This window comes from Cyclopterus lumpus, chromosome 6, assembly GCF_009769545.1.
Source record: "Cyclopterus lumpus isolate fCycLum1 chromosome 6, fCycLum1.pri, whole genome shotgun sequence".
NCBI lineage: Eukaryota > Metazoa > Chordata > Actinopteri > Perciformes > Cyclopteridae > Cyclopterus > Cyclopterus lumpus.
In genome coordinates, this window is record NC_046971.1 from 9,729,355 (window position 1) to 9,744,084 (window position 14,730).

At 42.5% G+C, this 14,730-nt stretch overlaps 2 protein-coding genes across 2 annotated transcripts; one reads left to right on the forward strand and one right to left on the reverse strand.

Moving 5' to 3' along the window:
* Positions 1-181: 181 nt before the first annotated feature.
* Positions 182-8,588, reverse strand: apba2a (amyloid beta (A4) precursor protein-binding, family A, member 2a). Its single transcript, XM_034535286.1, has 12 exons — positions 8,515-8,588; positions 4,949-6,197; positions 4,607-4,711; positions 4,286-4,325; positions 4,056-4,201; positions 3,420-3,506; positions 3,137-3,322; positions 2,787-2,966; positions 2,421-2,633; positions 1,921-2,040; positions 1,650-1,790; positions 182-959 (listed from the first exon to the last, which is right to left on the reverse strand). The coding sequence occupies exons 2-12, from the start codon at positions 6,164-6,166 to the stop codon at positions 888-890; spliced, it is 2,508 nt and encodes an 835-aa protein (XP_034391177.1). The 5' UTR covers positions 6,167-6,197; positions 8,515-8,588; the 3' UTR covers positions 182-887.
* A 443-nt stretch (positions 8,589-9,031) lies between these two features.
* fan1 (FANCD2 and FANCI associated nuclease 1) lies at positions 9,032-14,637 on the forward strand. Its single transcript, XM_034536104.1, has 13 exons — positions 9,032-10,498; positions 10,578-10,718; positions 10,984-11,185; positions 11,269-11,502; positions 11,581-11,712; positions 11,804-11,912; positions 12,017-12,136; positions 12,233-12,397; positions 12,507-12,669; positions 12,752-12,855; positions 12,945-13,139; positions 13,544-13,672; positions 13,793-14,637. The coding sequence occupies exons 1-13, from the start codon at positions 9,328-9,330 to the stop codon at positions 13,928-13,930; spliced, it is 3,003 nt and encodes a 1,000-aa protein (XP_034391995.1). The 5' UTR covers positions 9,032-9,327; the 3' UTR covers positions 13,931-14,637.
* Positions 14,638-14,730: the final 93 nt, after the last annotated feature.

Consider the following 14,730-nt stretch of genomic DNA (forward strand, 5'->3'; position numbering starts at 1 on the left):
GGTTGAAGCATCCTTCCGTAACAGATTCTCAGATCCAAACAAATGTGAAAAACGAGAGAAAGAAAATCAAACTGCTTGGATTAGAATTGGTTCATTTCTAATAGAGGAAAATGTACTTTACGTCTTGTCTGTAAGTACTTTTTTTACCACCTAAATAAAATAAAAACAACAACAAGCATTAATCTATAAGATTGTATTCTTCGTGTGTTATACCATTACATTAATTCAGTAATGTATATTGTGATACATTCTTGTACTGTACGCTCTGGTAAAGGTAATGATCACCCATACTGCATGTGAAAGGCAAGTGTGTCTTTGGCCTTCAGCATCACCGTAATACACATAGTTTAGTGCCTTTGTACAGCATATTATTATCATCTTTTAATACTTACTGTAATAGATTATCATATTGGATTGAGAATAAATACCTGGTCAGTAATTCTTCATAATAACATGCATATACTGTAGGAGTAATATGGTCTTTCCAACCAAGTCCTTGAGTAATCCAAAGTATTTACAGTAGAAGTACATTGTTAAACTCCATACACATTATAAAAATGACTAAATAAAAAATAAATGTACTAATTTATCTCTTCATAAGAAAATAATCATGACCTTAAAGCTACTTCTCTTCAACACCAGAAACTCACGCACAGTACCACAGACAAAGTATTCACATTGTAAGGCCATTATGACAATGTAATTCAAGATAAAACCTGAAAATGAGAACTGGATGTTCTTTACAGCAATCCAACAAGAGGCCGAGAAAATAAAATGATAGAAAAATAAATTCCCCTCGTCCCACTGAGCCACCTGTCCATCATATGTCCTTCGGCTCCACACAGCCAGACATGCAGAACTCCAGTGGGCTGATCCATGCAGGGTCTCTATATGTAGACAGGCGTCTCCTGTCCTGTCAGCAGTCTGAACATCACAGCAGGCATCGTCTTCATGTTGATCTGGCAGAGATGAGAGGAGGGGAACAATTACACTGTCAGAGGAGGCCTTGAATCCATTAGGGAAACAGAATAAAGGAGACACACACTGCGGAGAAATTGGTCTAAAACACACACAAAAACAATGACAGTGTGTGTTACCAGCTGGTGAAAGACGTAAATAATAGAGTAGAAGATGCACCTTTCTCACTTATTAACACGTTGTATCTTGCTTATTTAATCACTACAAAAAACCGAGGTGTAAAAATGACACTTCGTGGTTTTACGAAGGTTTGTGCGTCAGACTTTAAATACGATTTAGAGGTGCTAGTCGGTGGATTTTGTACCAAGCTATCTGTTTGCCACTGTTTTAAGTCTAAACTAGTCACATGCACTCTATAAAAAGGGACAGAGCAGACTCTATCTGCTGAGGAGACTGAGGTATTTTGGAGTGCAGGGGGAGCACTTCTGAAAACCTTCTTTGACTCAGTGGTGGCATCAGCCATCTTCTATGGAGTGGTCTTCTGGAGCAGCAGCATCTCCACAGCTGACAGGAAGAGACTAAACTATCTTGACCAGAAGGCCAGCAGTGTGCTGGGGTGTCCACTGGATAAGGTGGAGGTGGTGGGAGACAGGAGGATGATGGCTAAGTTATGTCTGCCTGTGTGCAGTAATCAGCGAAAATTGCTATCTTGTGACATGATGTCTTCTTACCTCACCCACTGAGACAGACAAGGTTTGAACAATCTTCTCATGTGCCATGGCCACAACACTCTGACCATTTATTTCAATGATTCTGTGTCCAACGCGAACACCGCCTCGTTCGGCTATGCCGCCTCGCATTAGACTGCAGATCTGAAAAACAAAGACACTTTGCGTGTAAGTGCATAACAGCCATTGCTACTTAAAGACAGGTGTGTCCTTTAAAATGTTGCCTCAACCTAAAGTTTAGTGTAATGATTCATACTGACAAGGGCTGACTCACAATGCCATTCTGCACACTGAAACCGAGCTGGAACTTGAGATCGGGTCTCTTGATGAGGACAGTGGTGACAGGAGGGCAGCTCACAATACTCAGCTTCACCTTCACCTGATTCTTCAAACCCTGCACCAAAAACACATAAAAACACATTCATCTTGCAGTCATTTTAAAAAACAAGTCTTACTGTAAAGAATTCCATGAAAATACAAAATCCAAACCTAAATCCCTCTATGTATTACCTGAAGCCAAAATTTTTCTCCAACTTATTCCTCCATTAGTGTCCGAATAAATATTCAAAACATGAGTGTAGCAGTTCTTTTTGATTTGTTCCTACATACATGTTGTTGCTAAATATTACCACTGCACAAAATCCACAGCTGAAAGAAATAGTCTGCTTAAGTAGCGTTTCTAACCACCGGGACATTGTTTATGTTGCGATATCTCCTTCGGAGAATGAATGAACGCTGAATATGTGAAAACCGGAGGTGCCTGATGCTGCGTACCTTGATGATGCCCTGACAGGTGGCAAGTGGCAGCCCCACCAGGCTGGTGTCATTGATGGACATAATCTGGTCCCCGACACTGAGTTTCCCAGAACGAGCTGCGGGGCCGCTGTTCAGCATGCTGGCCAGGATGACGGTGGGCAGAATGGAGCCCCAACCAGACTCCACGATCACCACGCCGAGGATCTCCCCTTTCTGCTTCTCCACATTCAGCTGCAACAAAGAGGAAGCCTTTCTTCATCGTTTTCAAGCATATTTCGAATGTCACGGTTTAGTAGATTTGTGAGGTTCTGGTACAGTGATTTGTGTTTAGGGAAATCCATCTTGTCATCATCCACACCTGCAGCCAAATAGAAAATGTCATACCTCTTTACAGTTGTCTGAGTTTGAGAAATGGACGAGGTCATCGTGGTACATTTCCTGGGAGTTGATGATGTCACTGTATTGTTTCTGGCTCAAGTCTGTCGGGTTGATGCCGTTGGCGCGTAGGAACTCTCTGTAGGCCACGCTGAAAGCCTGACCGATGGACTGTGCAATGAGCTGCGCCTGTGGGAAGGGGAGAGTTTGGGGGAAACTACTCAGCAGAGAGTTGACAACAGCAAGGAGGTGAGACACATCGCAATGTTTTAGTGGCCATAGAACAAATATCTAAAAGAAAACTAAAGTAAAAACCTCCAAACTAAACACGTTTGAGCAGTTTAGCAGCAAACACTCACATCCTCTGACTCAAAAACATAGCAGATCATCCTATACTGACTCTTCCCTTCGCTGGCAGAGTCGGGAGATTCTGAGAAATCCTCCGATGAGGCCTGAGACATCCGCCTCCGTGCCATCAGAACAACAATACTGCCAATGTCGGCTATGTAGGAGATGGTCCTCAAGGCACTGTCCATCATTGTCTCCTGTGGAGCAAAGACAATGACATTCTTTACTCATTATCTCTGAAAATAGACTTAACACAGGAGGGCAAGCTGAATCAACACACAGAGAGTCACGGACCTGTGTGTCAGCATTCAGCACTTTGACAGCTTTAGTGGAGATGAACAGATCCACTTCTGTAATCATTTGAGATTCTTCATCTTGGCTCTTTGAAATATATGACATCATGTTTTAATCAGACATTTCATATGTTTGTACTCTCACAATGCAAACTTTCAGCACATTTTCAAAACACGTGAAAAAAAAAAAAAAAGTGCAGGTGAGCAAGAAAGGCATGCAACAGCTCCACCGTGTGGTAGAGAAATGACTCTGCTGCTTGGTCTTCACAAATAAATCCGCTGCAGTTCAGGTATACCGATATATAGACTTAATATTCCAGTAAAATAAACTTTGGGAGCCATAGCATCTGTCAGTGCTAATTAACCTTGTCGTTGTACCCAGAAACATCAATTGTGATTCTTGCAAACACACACTTAGGGTGGGGAATAAAGTCTCTCTTAAGGCAAACATCCCAGATCACCATAAACTTCGATTCAATTCTTCTGGACACAAAGGCATCTGTTTAATAAATGTGTTCCTACATTCTTCAGACATACACACAGGAAGACAGTATGCAGCAGCATCTTTGGCAGACTTGAATATGTATAAACTGAATCAATGGTTGTTAACGACTGTCTCCCTGAGGAGGCAGATTACCTTGATACGACTGACAGCTTCATGGGCCTGGGACATGCGGACAGATTTGGATGGGTTTTTATCAGACAACACCTGAGTGCAGCCAAGGTAGTTAGCAGCAAAGATGATCCCATCAATAAGGTCCTCGGGCTCACAGGGACCTGGGACTATGCAGCAAAACAAAAGACCCTCATTGTAAAACATTGCTTCAATAAATTAATAAATTACTCAGAATATGATGAGATAATTACCATCCTCAAAGCTGGGGAAAGAAGCCGCTTCCTGTGTGTTCTTTAAAACAAGTTATCATGTCAATAAGTTAGACTTCAATGGACAACTCTGTTATAGCAATAACATCTGAAAAGACATATCAGCCATATCAATTATAAAAGGCAGATAGTTGTTGTGTTGTGGCCCAAATTATTCTCCAAACAGTTGTGGGAATAATTAAAAAAATAACTTATACAGATGGAAAAAGACAGACTAGTTAGCAAAAACTGCGCCATCAAAATATAAAACTGGTTGGATCACAGCTTTGACGAGACATCTTCTGTTGCGCAATACGTCTTTACCTTGGGTGTGTTGCTGTCCTCCTCAGGGACACGCTCTGGACACGGAGGCCTCCTCGGCTGCTCTGGAATGACCTCAGGTATTACCGCTGTGCTTGGCTGCTCACCCTGTTGTATACAAACATCTGCTTTAACTGCAGCGAGATTGTTGTACATGTTTTGTATTGTACTCTGAAGATGATAACCCAATGGGGAAAAGGCAAAAAAGACTATTTGTGGCTAAGCATGCAATTTAAATCATACTTAATTCACTCTGGGACACAGAGACGGGGGATTGTACAGAAACAAACACAAGACAACAGGGAATGAGATCTGACAAAGATCTGCCCTATTTGCATTGACTACCTGCTGGGGTTTCTCTGTCCATCTCTGCCTCTCCTCAATGGGCTCCCTTTGTTGTTCCGGTGTGTGAATAGGAGCCAGGGATGGTTTGATAACCCTGGGTTCACTCTCCTGGCTGTCAGGAGAGGAGGGACTGGGTCTGGGAACAGGGGAAGTCTCTTTACGAGGCGGGGCCTTCTGGGTGTCAGCAGGCGGCTGAGCATGGGAGTGACGCGGTGGTGGAGGAGGGTGTGGCTTACTGGAACCAGACCTAGCTTTGATCCGCACAACTGCTTTTTTGCAATCCTTTGACAAGGTCTTTGGACGCTGTTCATTGCTGTTTGTCGTGCATCCTTTGATCCCAGCAACAATAGGCTCAATGTCATCTCCTGTTACCTTCCTCCCTCGTCCTTTCCCCTGCCTCTGCTTCTCTTTTGCACCCATGTAAGAGGACTCACATTTCTTACTGGCTGCTGGGATATTATGGTTTCTTGTGACTCGAGTGTCATCTTCTCTTTCCCTTTCAGCATCTCCCTTTCTAATTCTTTCATTCCCGTTGTCCTGATAAAGGCTAGTCTTCCTTTGAACACTGTTCGCTGTCTCCTCTAAATCCTCTATAAATTTGGCCCCATCCAGCACCTCTTCTATCTCATCTCCATCACTGAAGAAGAATCTGTTCTCGTGTCCTTTTCCCACCTCCCTCTCAGCTTCATCCCCTGCAATCGGAGCACAATGGGACCTAAAGCGATGGCCCGTTTTGTGAGGCTTAGTGTCTGATTGTGATCCCTCACATATTTCTTTGCCGTGACGAGGCCTGGGAGCGAACTGGTCAACAGCACTGCTGTTCTCATTAATATTATCACCTACTGCATGCTTTATATAGCCACCATCCTCGGGAGAGTACTGTTTATAATACCTCGTGTCCACAACACCCTCCTTGTTTAAATGCAGCACCTCATCATAGTCCTGCTCCACATCGGAGCCCACGTTGTCGTACTCAGAGCAGGTGTCCTCCATGTCCTCAGGACTAGGGTCACAACTCATGTAATAGTGGCTTGTAGGGACAGAACGAATCAGCTGGTCGTTGTTATCATTCTTTAGGGTACACAGTGGTTTCTCAGATGCCTCCCTCACCAAACCTTGCTGCTCTTCTTGGCTCTGTTGAGTGAGTCCTGGACTGGGGCACGGAGGGCTGGGCGCCAATATTTTGGTAATGGTTCCTGGCTTTTTTCCATGAGCCATAACTGGCCCCGTAAGCCTGCTACCCTCAACCCTGCAGACATTTATTGAAAATCGAAAATCAGATTATTATTTTTTTAGATGCATGCTCTCTGCATATTTTTGAATTGATGCCTTAGTTTATGGAAAAGAAATATCCGGGAAGAAATACAATGTTTTAAAAGAGAATTTGCAGAAAAACATTATTTACTGGAACCAACAAACTGTATAAATGAACTGCTACAGGTTATGTCTCTCTTCATCATAAATACATACATTATTTAGTCGTTAAGATGTTGTATGAGCTACAAAACCACCTTTTTGCTGGTTTACTTTTCAAGCTATTACAGTAAAACCGAGCAACACACCCCAGAGCTTCTTTCAGCACTTCACACTATACAAGATTTAAATAACATATGATTTAAGATTTGTTTCCGTACTCACAAACATTTGGAATGAGATTATTTTAGAATAAATGTCTCTGTTTCACACTTTAAATTAACCCAATACCTACAAACAGTAAGCAGTTATTAAAGTCATAATAATGTACATCTACAACCCACAGCTGCCATCTCAGTCCTTTTGTCTATGACTGCTGTTGTTGTTTCTTATCTGTTATCTACTTTGTTGCATCTGCTCTAATTTTTTCTTCATGTCCTGCAGAACAGGAAACATGCAACAAACCCATTTAAAGAGAGTCTGCAGGCCAGCAGCCTGGGATATTTTTATTATGTGAAATAATTGTTACTCTACAAAAATATACCCTGTACTTATAAATCATGTATATAGTGTGGTTAGTATGAGTGCCAGATTTATAATCAATGACTTACGTCTTCTTTGGAAACCCGTTATAATCTATACAGTTATAATAGTATAGAATAGTACATCAATATGTTGGCATCAGCAGAATCTCTGATTGGATGTTTGCCCTGGACTATAAGACACAACACAACATCATATATATTGGCAAATTAACAGATAATGCCATAATTCATCAATCTACAACTATTTTCTCAAAAAGAAGAACACAATTTGGTTCCAGCCTCTCAAATGTGTGGGTTTCTAAGATAGTCATTTGAACATCTTTGAGTTTTGGACTGTTGGTCAGACAAAAAAAACTATTTAAAGTCGTTATTTGGGCTCTGGATGGGTATTTGGTATTAGAAAAATGAAAATATTAGTTAGTTGCAGCCCTTTATAAGACCCCAACCAACACAATTTAAGGACAATGTATCAATTTAAAATAACAAACAAAATAAACAAAACAACAATCATACATTTATAGAGGAACAATACAATGGTATATACCTCAATAAGCCCTTAATGAATTATATGGGTCCATTCAATCTATCTTCATTTCTATTGTTATTTTTAAACAAAAGACAAGAAAACCTGATAATGCTGTTCACAGTCTGGTGATAAAGGGGTTATCACTTGTTTTGGACTGAATCTATTGGAGCTATCACTCTAAAACACAGTGATACCCGCCCAGTCTTAATGTCAACACCCTCATCTAAATCTGAATCATGTAAGCTTAAGGCTGAACTGCAATTGCGCTGTGTTGGCACACTCATTTGGATATGATGCAGGTTTATCAAACAAAATAATACCCAACCGTGTTGACCAGGTGATGCAAATGAGATTATTGTATTATGAGCAGGTGCACAAACCAAACCTCAGATACCAGATACAACCCGCGGACCTAATCATGATCTCTCCATGGTGCTGAAGTGGTCATTAGGCTCAGGTTTTGTGATTTCATTTAGCCCTGCCCTTGACGTATTTGTGGTGGTATTTTATAAACCCATTGTGCTGAACTTTTGCCGCACCTGCATAAGTGGTTGTTGTGGTTGCTCCGGTTTCAAAACAAGTGGACGCCGCATCCCCATCTGCTAAATATATCGATACCATAATCGGATATATGGTTTTCCTGCGTAGGCTATATAGCACGCAGTGATGGAGCTGACTCCCTGCACACACACACACACACACACACACACACACACACACACACACACACACACACACACACACACACACACACTAACACTAACACACACACACACACACACACACACACACACACACACACACGCACACACTCTCTCTCTCTCTCAGAGAGACACACACTCTCTCGGCTGGTTTCACCATCTAGAAGCAAATATTATCATGCTGCTGCGATTCACATCGACCTTGATTTGAAGCATCGAGACTGCACCATGCTGACATCCAGCTTATGGGCTGATGTTGTATCACATGAGCGCATCCAGCATTGTCTTCAGCTCTGTTATCGCAAGCCAAAAAGGCCTACATGCATTACTATTAAATTCCCCCCTCCCATCCATACACGGACTATCCTACGTGCCACTTACCAACATCAGTCCTGTCGGCAGCCCTCCTTGAAAAAATGCTGGTGTGCTGTTCAGATCAGATTGCTCTCCGGAATGGTGGTTTTTGAATAAAAGCCGCACAGCAGCCCAGGAACCTGTGTAGAAAATACACCCCCATCATGTGCTCACTGCTCTGTCCCCCAACAAATAACACAGTCAGAGGCATCCTAAACACATACAGTCAAACACACACCTAATAATTAACCCATCTAATTTGAGTTTAAAACCCTTATATAGGTTAGTAATTTCTTATATATTTAACATTGTAGTGAAGTTGCCATTTTCATTCAATATATGTATATATATATATATATATATATATATATATATATACATAAATGTATACAAATAAATATTATATTTATCTAATTATCTAATTTATTTGTGCCTTCTTTTTTTTTGCGTTGAGGTAGTTAGGAAAAATATCGATGTAGTTGGGATCGATTAGTACATCCTAAAAGGCATTCTGCGCTCCGCTAGTTGAGCCTGAGAAGCGGGAGTGTTATCATCGAGCACTGCAGCTCTTCTCCCGGTATGTCATCTTGTGTCTTGAATTGACAGTCTCTAAATTAATTAACGTTTTGGGCGTTGTTCCCCCCAACGCATGCGTGAAGCACCAAAAGCTCCACCTGCGTGCCCGTTTGAAAGTGTCTCTTTCTGAGCTAAATTAGCTCAATAGAGCCGCTCATTGCATGTCCACACCGATAATTGTCCTCGAAGTATGCAACAAAGAGAAGCTTCTAAAACACGTAACGCTCAAAGTGTTCACCGAGCAGCCCCGGTACCGGCCGCATCATGGCCGAGAGAGCCAACAAAGACAAACTCAGACGCGGTGTGTCGTTGTCCAAGAGTGAGAAGAAGAAAGGCAACGTCCGAGCTGGGCTTTCTGCCAGTGCTGCTGCCACCACATCTCCAATCACCTCGTTCTTCAGCAGCCGGCCTCCACCGAAGCTGGCCTGCCCTCTGTGTGGCCAGTTTGTACCAAGATTTAAGATCAATGAGCACATTGATTTGCAATGTCAGAACTTTGAGAGAGGAGACAGCAATGTAGCCTCAGCAAGTAATAGCGTTGTGCCAAGCATCCAGCTGTCACCCAGAAGGACTCCCCCAAAGCCCCCACGGCTGGATCCAGAGAATGAAGAAGAGGTCAAAGAGACCAAGACCAGCCCTTATTTCAAAAAGAGTAACTCTCAGCAGGCACCACGAGAGATAAGAAGTAAAAGTGTGGTCAGGGCGATTGACCTGGGAAGTCTCTCCTCCAAGTTATCTGGGAAATGTCATAAGGTACCTGAGAGCACACAGACGGAGGATAAACATTCGCCAATGTGTTCTGAGACACTCAGGAGCTCACAGAAAGAAAATCTTCAAAGTTTAGAAGACAACAAAGATTGTGTGACAGTCATTGACCTTACAGAAGCTAGTGTCGATACTCCGACAGCACTGGAAGATCCACCGTGTTCAGATAAAGGACGCAATCTCCAACAGAAAGCATCTAAATCTAAATCAGAGACTGTCCCAATACGGGTTGCTCCAACGAGGTACTCTTCTTCCTCCAAACTCTCAAAGAGAAAGAAGGAAACAACTTCCTCTAGCAAGGTGTCTGATTTCAGAAAGAAAGCAAAATATGAGGGAAGCGGCGGGGAGCCAGATGAGTTGTTATCAGAGGCAGCTGATACAGACCGGCTTAAAACTGAGGTACCTTCTTCCAGTACTTGTGACGGACCTTTGAGTTCAGAGGAAACATGTGAGAAAAGTGCTGCGGCAGCGATTAATCGTGAGTCCCTGGCCGAGTCTGGTCCTGAGAACGCCGCTAGTAGTGACCAGGAGAGCTCTCAGCCCCCCTGGCTTCCTTACTACCTCCGTAACTTCAAGACTGTACTACAAGCTGTCCTGGAGAATGAGGACGACAGGTCATTGTTCAACCAGGACGACATGTCACTCGTGCATGCGTTTGAGAAACTCTCAGGTATGCGTGTATATCACTCAGTCGTTGTTATTGAATGTAACTAAGGTCTTATCCCTCACATGTATTTTTCCTCTCAAAGTTATGGGGCAGAAGCTGTATGTGAGACTCTTTCAGAGGAAACTGAAGTGGCTTCAAGTAAATAAACTGGATTATGAAGAGATCAACAGTGATCTGGGACCTGTTGCTCAGGAGTTGGTTCAAGGTGGTTTCCTACAATCAGGTAAATGATCCCTAATATATTTTTGACATTTTGGAGCTTCTCTAGGAGAATCTATATGTAAGGAGAATCCTTACATATAGATCGCAGGGAGAGTGGGGCTGTCGTTGACCAAGGAAATATTTTTGGTAAAATCTTTGGAAAAGAGTTTTACAAATTAAATATATATAATAAAGAATGTGAATTATCCTGCTGAAAGACCACTTCACCCAAAATATGTATGTTTTCTCTTGTCAATCCCCTCTTATGCTATTTTTGTTTATCAAAGAGAGTGATCTTCAGGATTTGGGGGAGGCCCTGGATCTCCTTCCTGCTCCTGAACTCAAAGCTCTGGCTAAGACTTTCCATCTGGGCAATTCTGGGACTCAGAAACAGCAGCTAGTGGACAGACTCCTCCGTCTGAGCAGACAAAAGTGCCTCTTCTCTTTGACCCCTGCTCAGGCCAACATAGGGGCTGTCATCCTCAAAAGGTGAGATGACTAAACGCAGTGTGCTCATTCACAGCACTTGTATCACAGTAATGGTCTCACCCCTGTTCTCTCTAACCCTAAAGGGCAAAGCAGCTTTCAAGTTCCTGTGTGCGCCTGCGTCGTGGTCCTCGAGCTGTCTTTTCTCGTATCCTTCTCCTCTTCTCTCTGACGGACACGTTGGATGAAGAGGAGACAGCGGCTGGTGGGCAGAGCCAGCTCTTCACCATCCTGCTGGTTAACTCAGGACGCCTGGCCTTCCCAGACTATACGGTGCAGCGTAAAGCCAAAGTGTTCCAGGACAGAGACGATCTTATCAGGTCTGCCACAAGAGTTGAATGGAGTTATATCCACGCAGGACAGCCAGGAATAAATACTAATGACTCCATCATTCACAGGTATGAAGCGTCCATGCGAGCTCTGCAAGAGGTAGTCTCAGCTATGCAGGGAGGTCAGTGGGAAGAAGCCATGGAGCTTTACACTGCTGCCAAAAGTGTCTGGCAGGAGCTGAGGAAAAACCACGACCTCAGGTGACACAAATATGTATTTGCTTTCGTCTAAAACAGAGATATAGAGTCCCGAGATATTGTTTAATGTTCACATTACCATTGTGTTGGATAGTCTCCAGGAGGAGCTGCCTGCTTTCCTGCGCAGCTTCTCTACGGGATGGGCTTACACTCGGATCTTATCCAGAGGGGTGGAGATCTTGCAGAGGCTACGTCATTACGAGGTGTTCTGGCCTTCATCCATTCGCCATCTGAATTAAAGTACTTATGATGGTACAATTATGTAAACCGTATTTAAAGGTGTGGTGGGTCTACTTGTGTGTTACAGGAAGCAGTAGAGGAGCTGCGCTCTTTACTGTTGCAGTTTGTTTACTGTCCTGACAGCCGAGGGAAATGGTGGGACAGACTGGCACTAAACCTTCACCAGCACCTAAAAAAACCTGAGCAGGTGAGCACCAATGTGTGTTGTTACATTCCCCTCTTGAAGACGCAACAGCTGTTGTGTTTTCATGTATTTAACACGGTCTGTTCCCGTTGTTTCTAGGCTATTTGTGCTATCAGAGATGGGCTATCGGACCCTCTGGTGCGAACTGGACCTAAACTTTCTCTTCACCAGAGAGCTGTTAGGATGAACGAGTCTGCCAGCTTGAAGAAGTATCGCCTTCAACTCAAAGACCTGCCCACTATCCAAGTGCAAGATGTCACGCATGTGAGTTTAGCACAATATGTCAGTCTTTGGGTTTCCAATAAAAAATTACAAAAATGGTTGCATGTAAAATAGTAGATATCTGAATTAATGTTAGTTCTTTTGTCTCCAGGTGACGATCCGGGGACAGCTGTTCCCTCATGAGGGGGGCATGGGGAAATCCAAGTTTCTTTTACAAGCAAATGGTGAAGGGGAAGAGAGTGCTGAGACCACTGTCATATGTTCTGTGGAAGAGCTGTCTTTAGCACATTACCACCAGCAAGGCTTTGACCAAGGTAAGCAGTTTTAAATTCACTTATTAAACCTATTTCAGTATCCATTTTAACACCTTGTATGTTGCCATTGTTAATGTCATAGGGATCCATGGAGAAGGCTCAACATTCTCAACATTGTTTGCTCTTCTGCTTTGGGACATCATTTTTATGGAGGGTATTCCAGATGTTTTCAGGAATCCGTACCAGGTAAAGTGCGCTCTGCCTTTTATAATATGTGCAACATTCCTGTGCATCTACTTAATACTAGTCCAACTCATATTCCTTTCTTCTCACAGACATGTCCACTGGATCTTTACACTGACTGTTTCTATGAGAACAGAAAAGAGGCGATCGACAGCCGCGTGCAGTTACTCAGTGAGTCGTCGGTGGAGACTCTGCACGCCATGTTGGAAGATGTTTGGACCTCCCAGGAGGGTAAAGTGTGTTCACTCGTCAGCTGGGAGCGTTTCTCATCCCTTAAACAGGCACAGGTATTTACTGTTACTCTTGTAAATATACACTCAGTGATCACTTTATTAGGTACACCTGTACAATCTAATGCAATTCAATAAATTGTACCTTTACAAAGATGATAATGTTCTGTTTTTTTTACACTATTGGCAAGGTGTTCATTTGACTACAGTCCATATAGTTAACAGTGGTGTTGAACTTCACTTAATTATATTGTGAGGTGTCTAATGTTTTGCCACCACATTTATAAACACTAGGGGGGACTGAATATTAGAAACACATTTCAATAGATTACAACACCAACACTAACTACAGCCTCAATAATAAACATTATCACATTATAGTTTATAGAGCTGTTCCAGGTCTTTTTGTCTACATGTGTTACAGTCGGTACTAACATGGTACTGATATATTCTATGTGCAGTCTCTCGTGTCGTGCCTGGGCGGAGCCTTCTTAGGAGGGATAGTAACACGAATGTCCAAAGACTACAGACACTGCCGTGGAGGTTTGCCTGATCTGGTGGTGTGGAACACCTCAAACAACAGCTACAAGGTGAGATCACATCCTATTCTGGCTCTTTGAATTAGATACGTTCCTGTTTGTATGGATTCATAAAGTCTGTGGTACCTGATTATTTTAAGTCTGGTTACATGGGGTGTCTTATTGTTACAGCTGGTAGAGGTGAAGGGGCCCACTGACCGGCTTTCCCAGAAACAACAAATATGGCTGGATGAGCTGCAGAAGCTGGGGGCTGATGTGGAAGTGTGTCACGTGACGGCAACTGGAGCCAGAGGAGCTCGTCTGGAATAAACTGACGCGGAAGAACTGACTGATAAGATGTTGCTGCCAATTCATCAGAGTGTGGTCCAAAATGAAAACACCATTAGACAGAAACAAAGAAACAAGAAAAGATCTGGGAGAACATATGTTGATGTTTACCTGAATAATGCAGGACAAGACATACGACCAAAGGCCACACCAAAGTGATGGTGTTTCCTTTTATTTGGCAACACGATATTCTCAGGATTTCAGGTTGCCAAGCAACGAAAACTCACTTTTAGTTGGCTGCTTATAAATTGTATGACAGCTCTAAAAGTTTGTTCTACAAGTAATTACGGTGATAATATGGCTATAAATATGCTGCTTTCTCACTACTCTACCTGAGAATTTTAATAATAGGGCTGCAATCAATGCTTATTTTCATTATAGATTAAATTGCTGTTTGTTCTCTCCTATAGCATTACTTGATTAATCGTTTGGTCTATAAATGTCAGAAAATTGTGAGTATTACAATGTCCTAGAGCCAAAAGTGTCACCATCACATTGCTTGTTTGGTGCGAAACTACAACAGCCATTACATTGGATGAAGACGGGCTGCACGTCCTCACAGTTAAGACGCTGGAACTTGGGAGTGTTTTTGGCATTTTTGTTTAAAAAGGCTCATACTGGTTGCCAACTTTTATTTATTTTTTATTACAAAACTAAATAGTATTAACTGCCACTGAACCTTTTTAATATGTAAAACAGTTCACACACTGAAATATTTAAATAAAACTTTGATATACAGTAATTGTTCCTGTTTTCTGATGATTCTGTCACGTTGTGGAAAA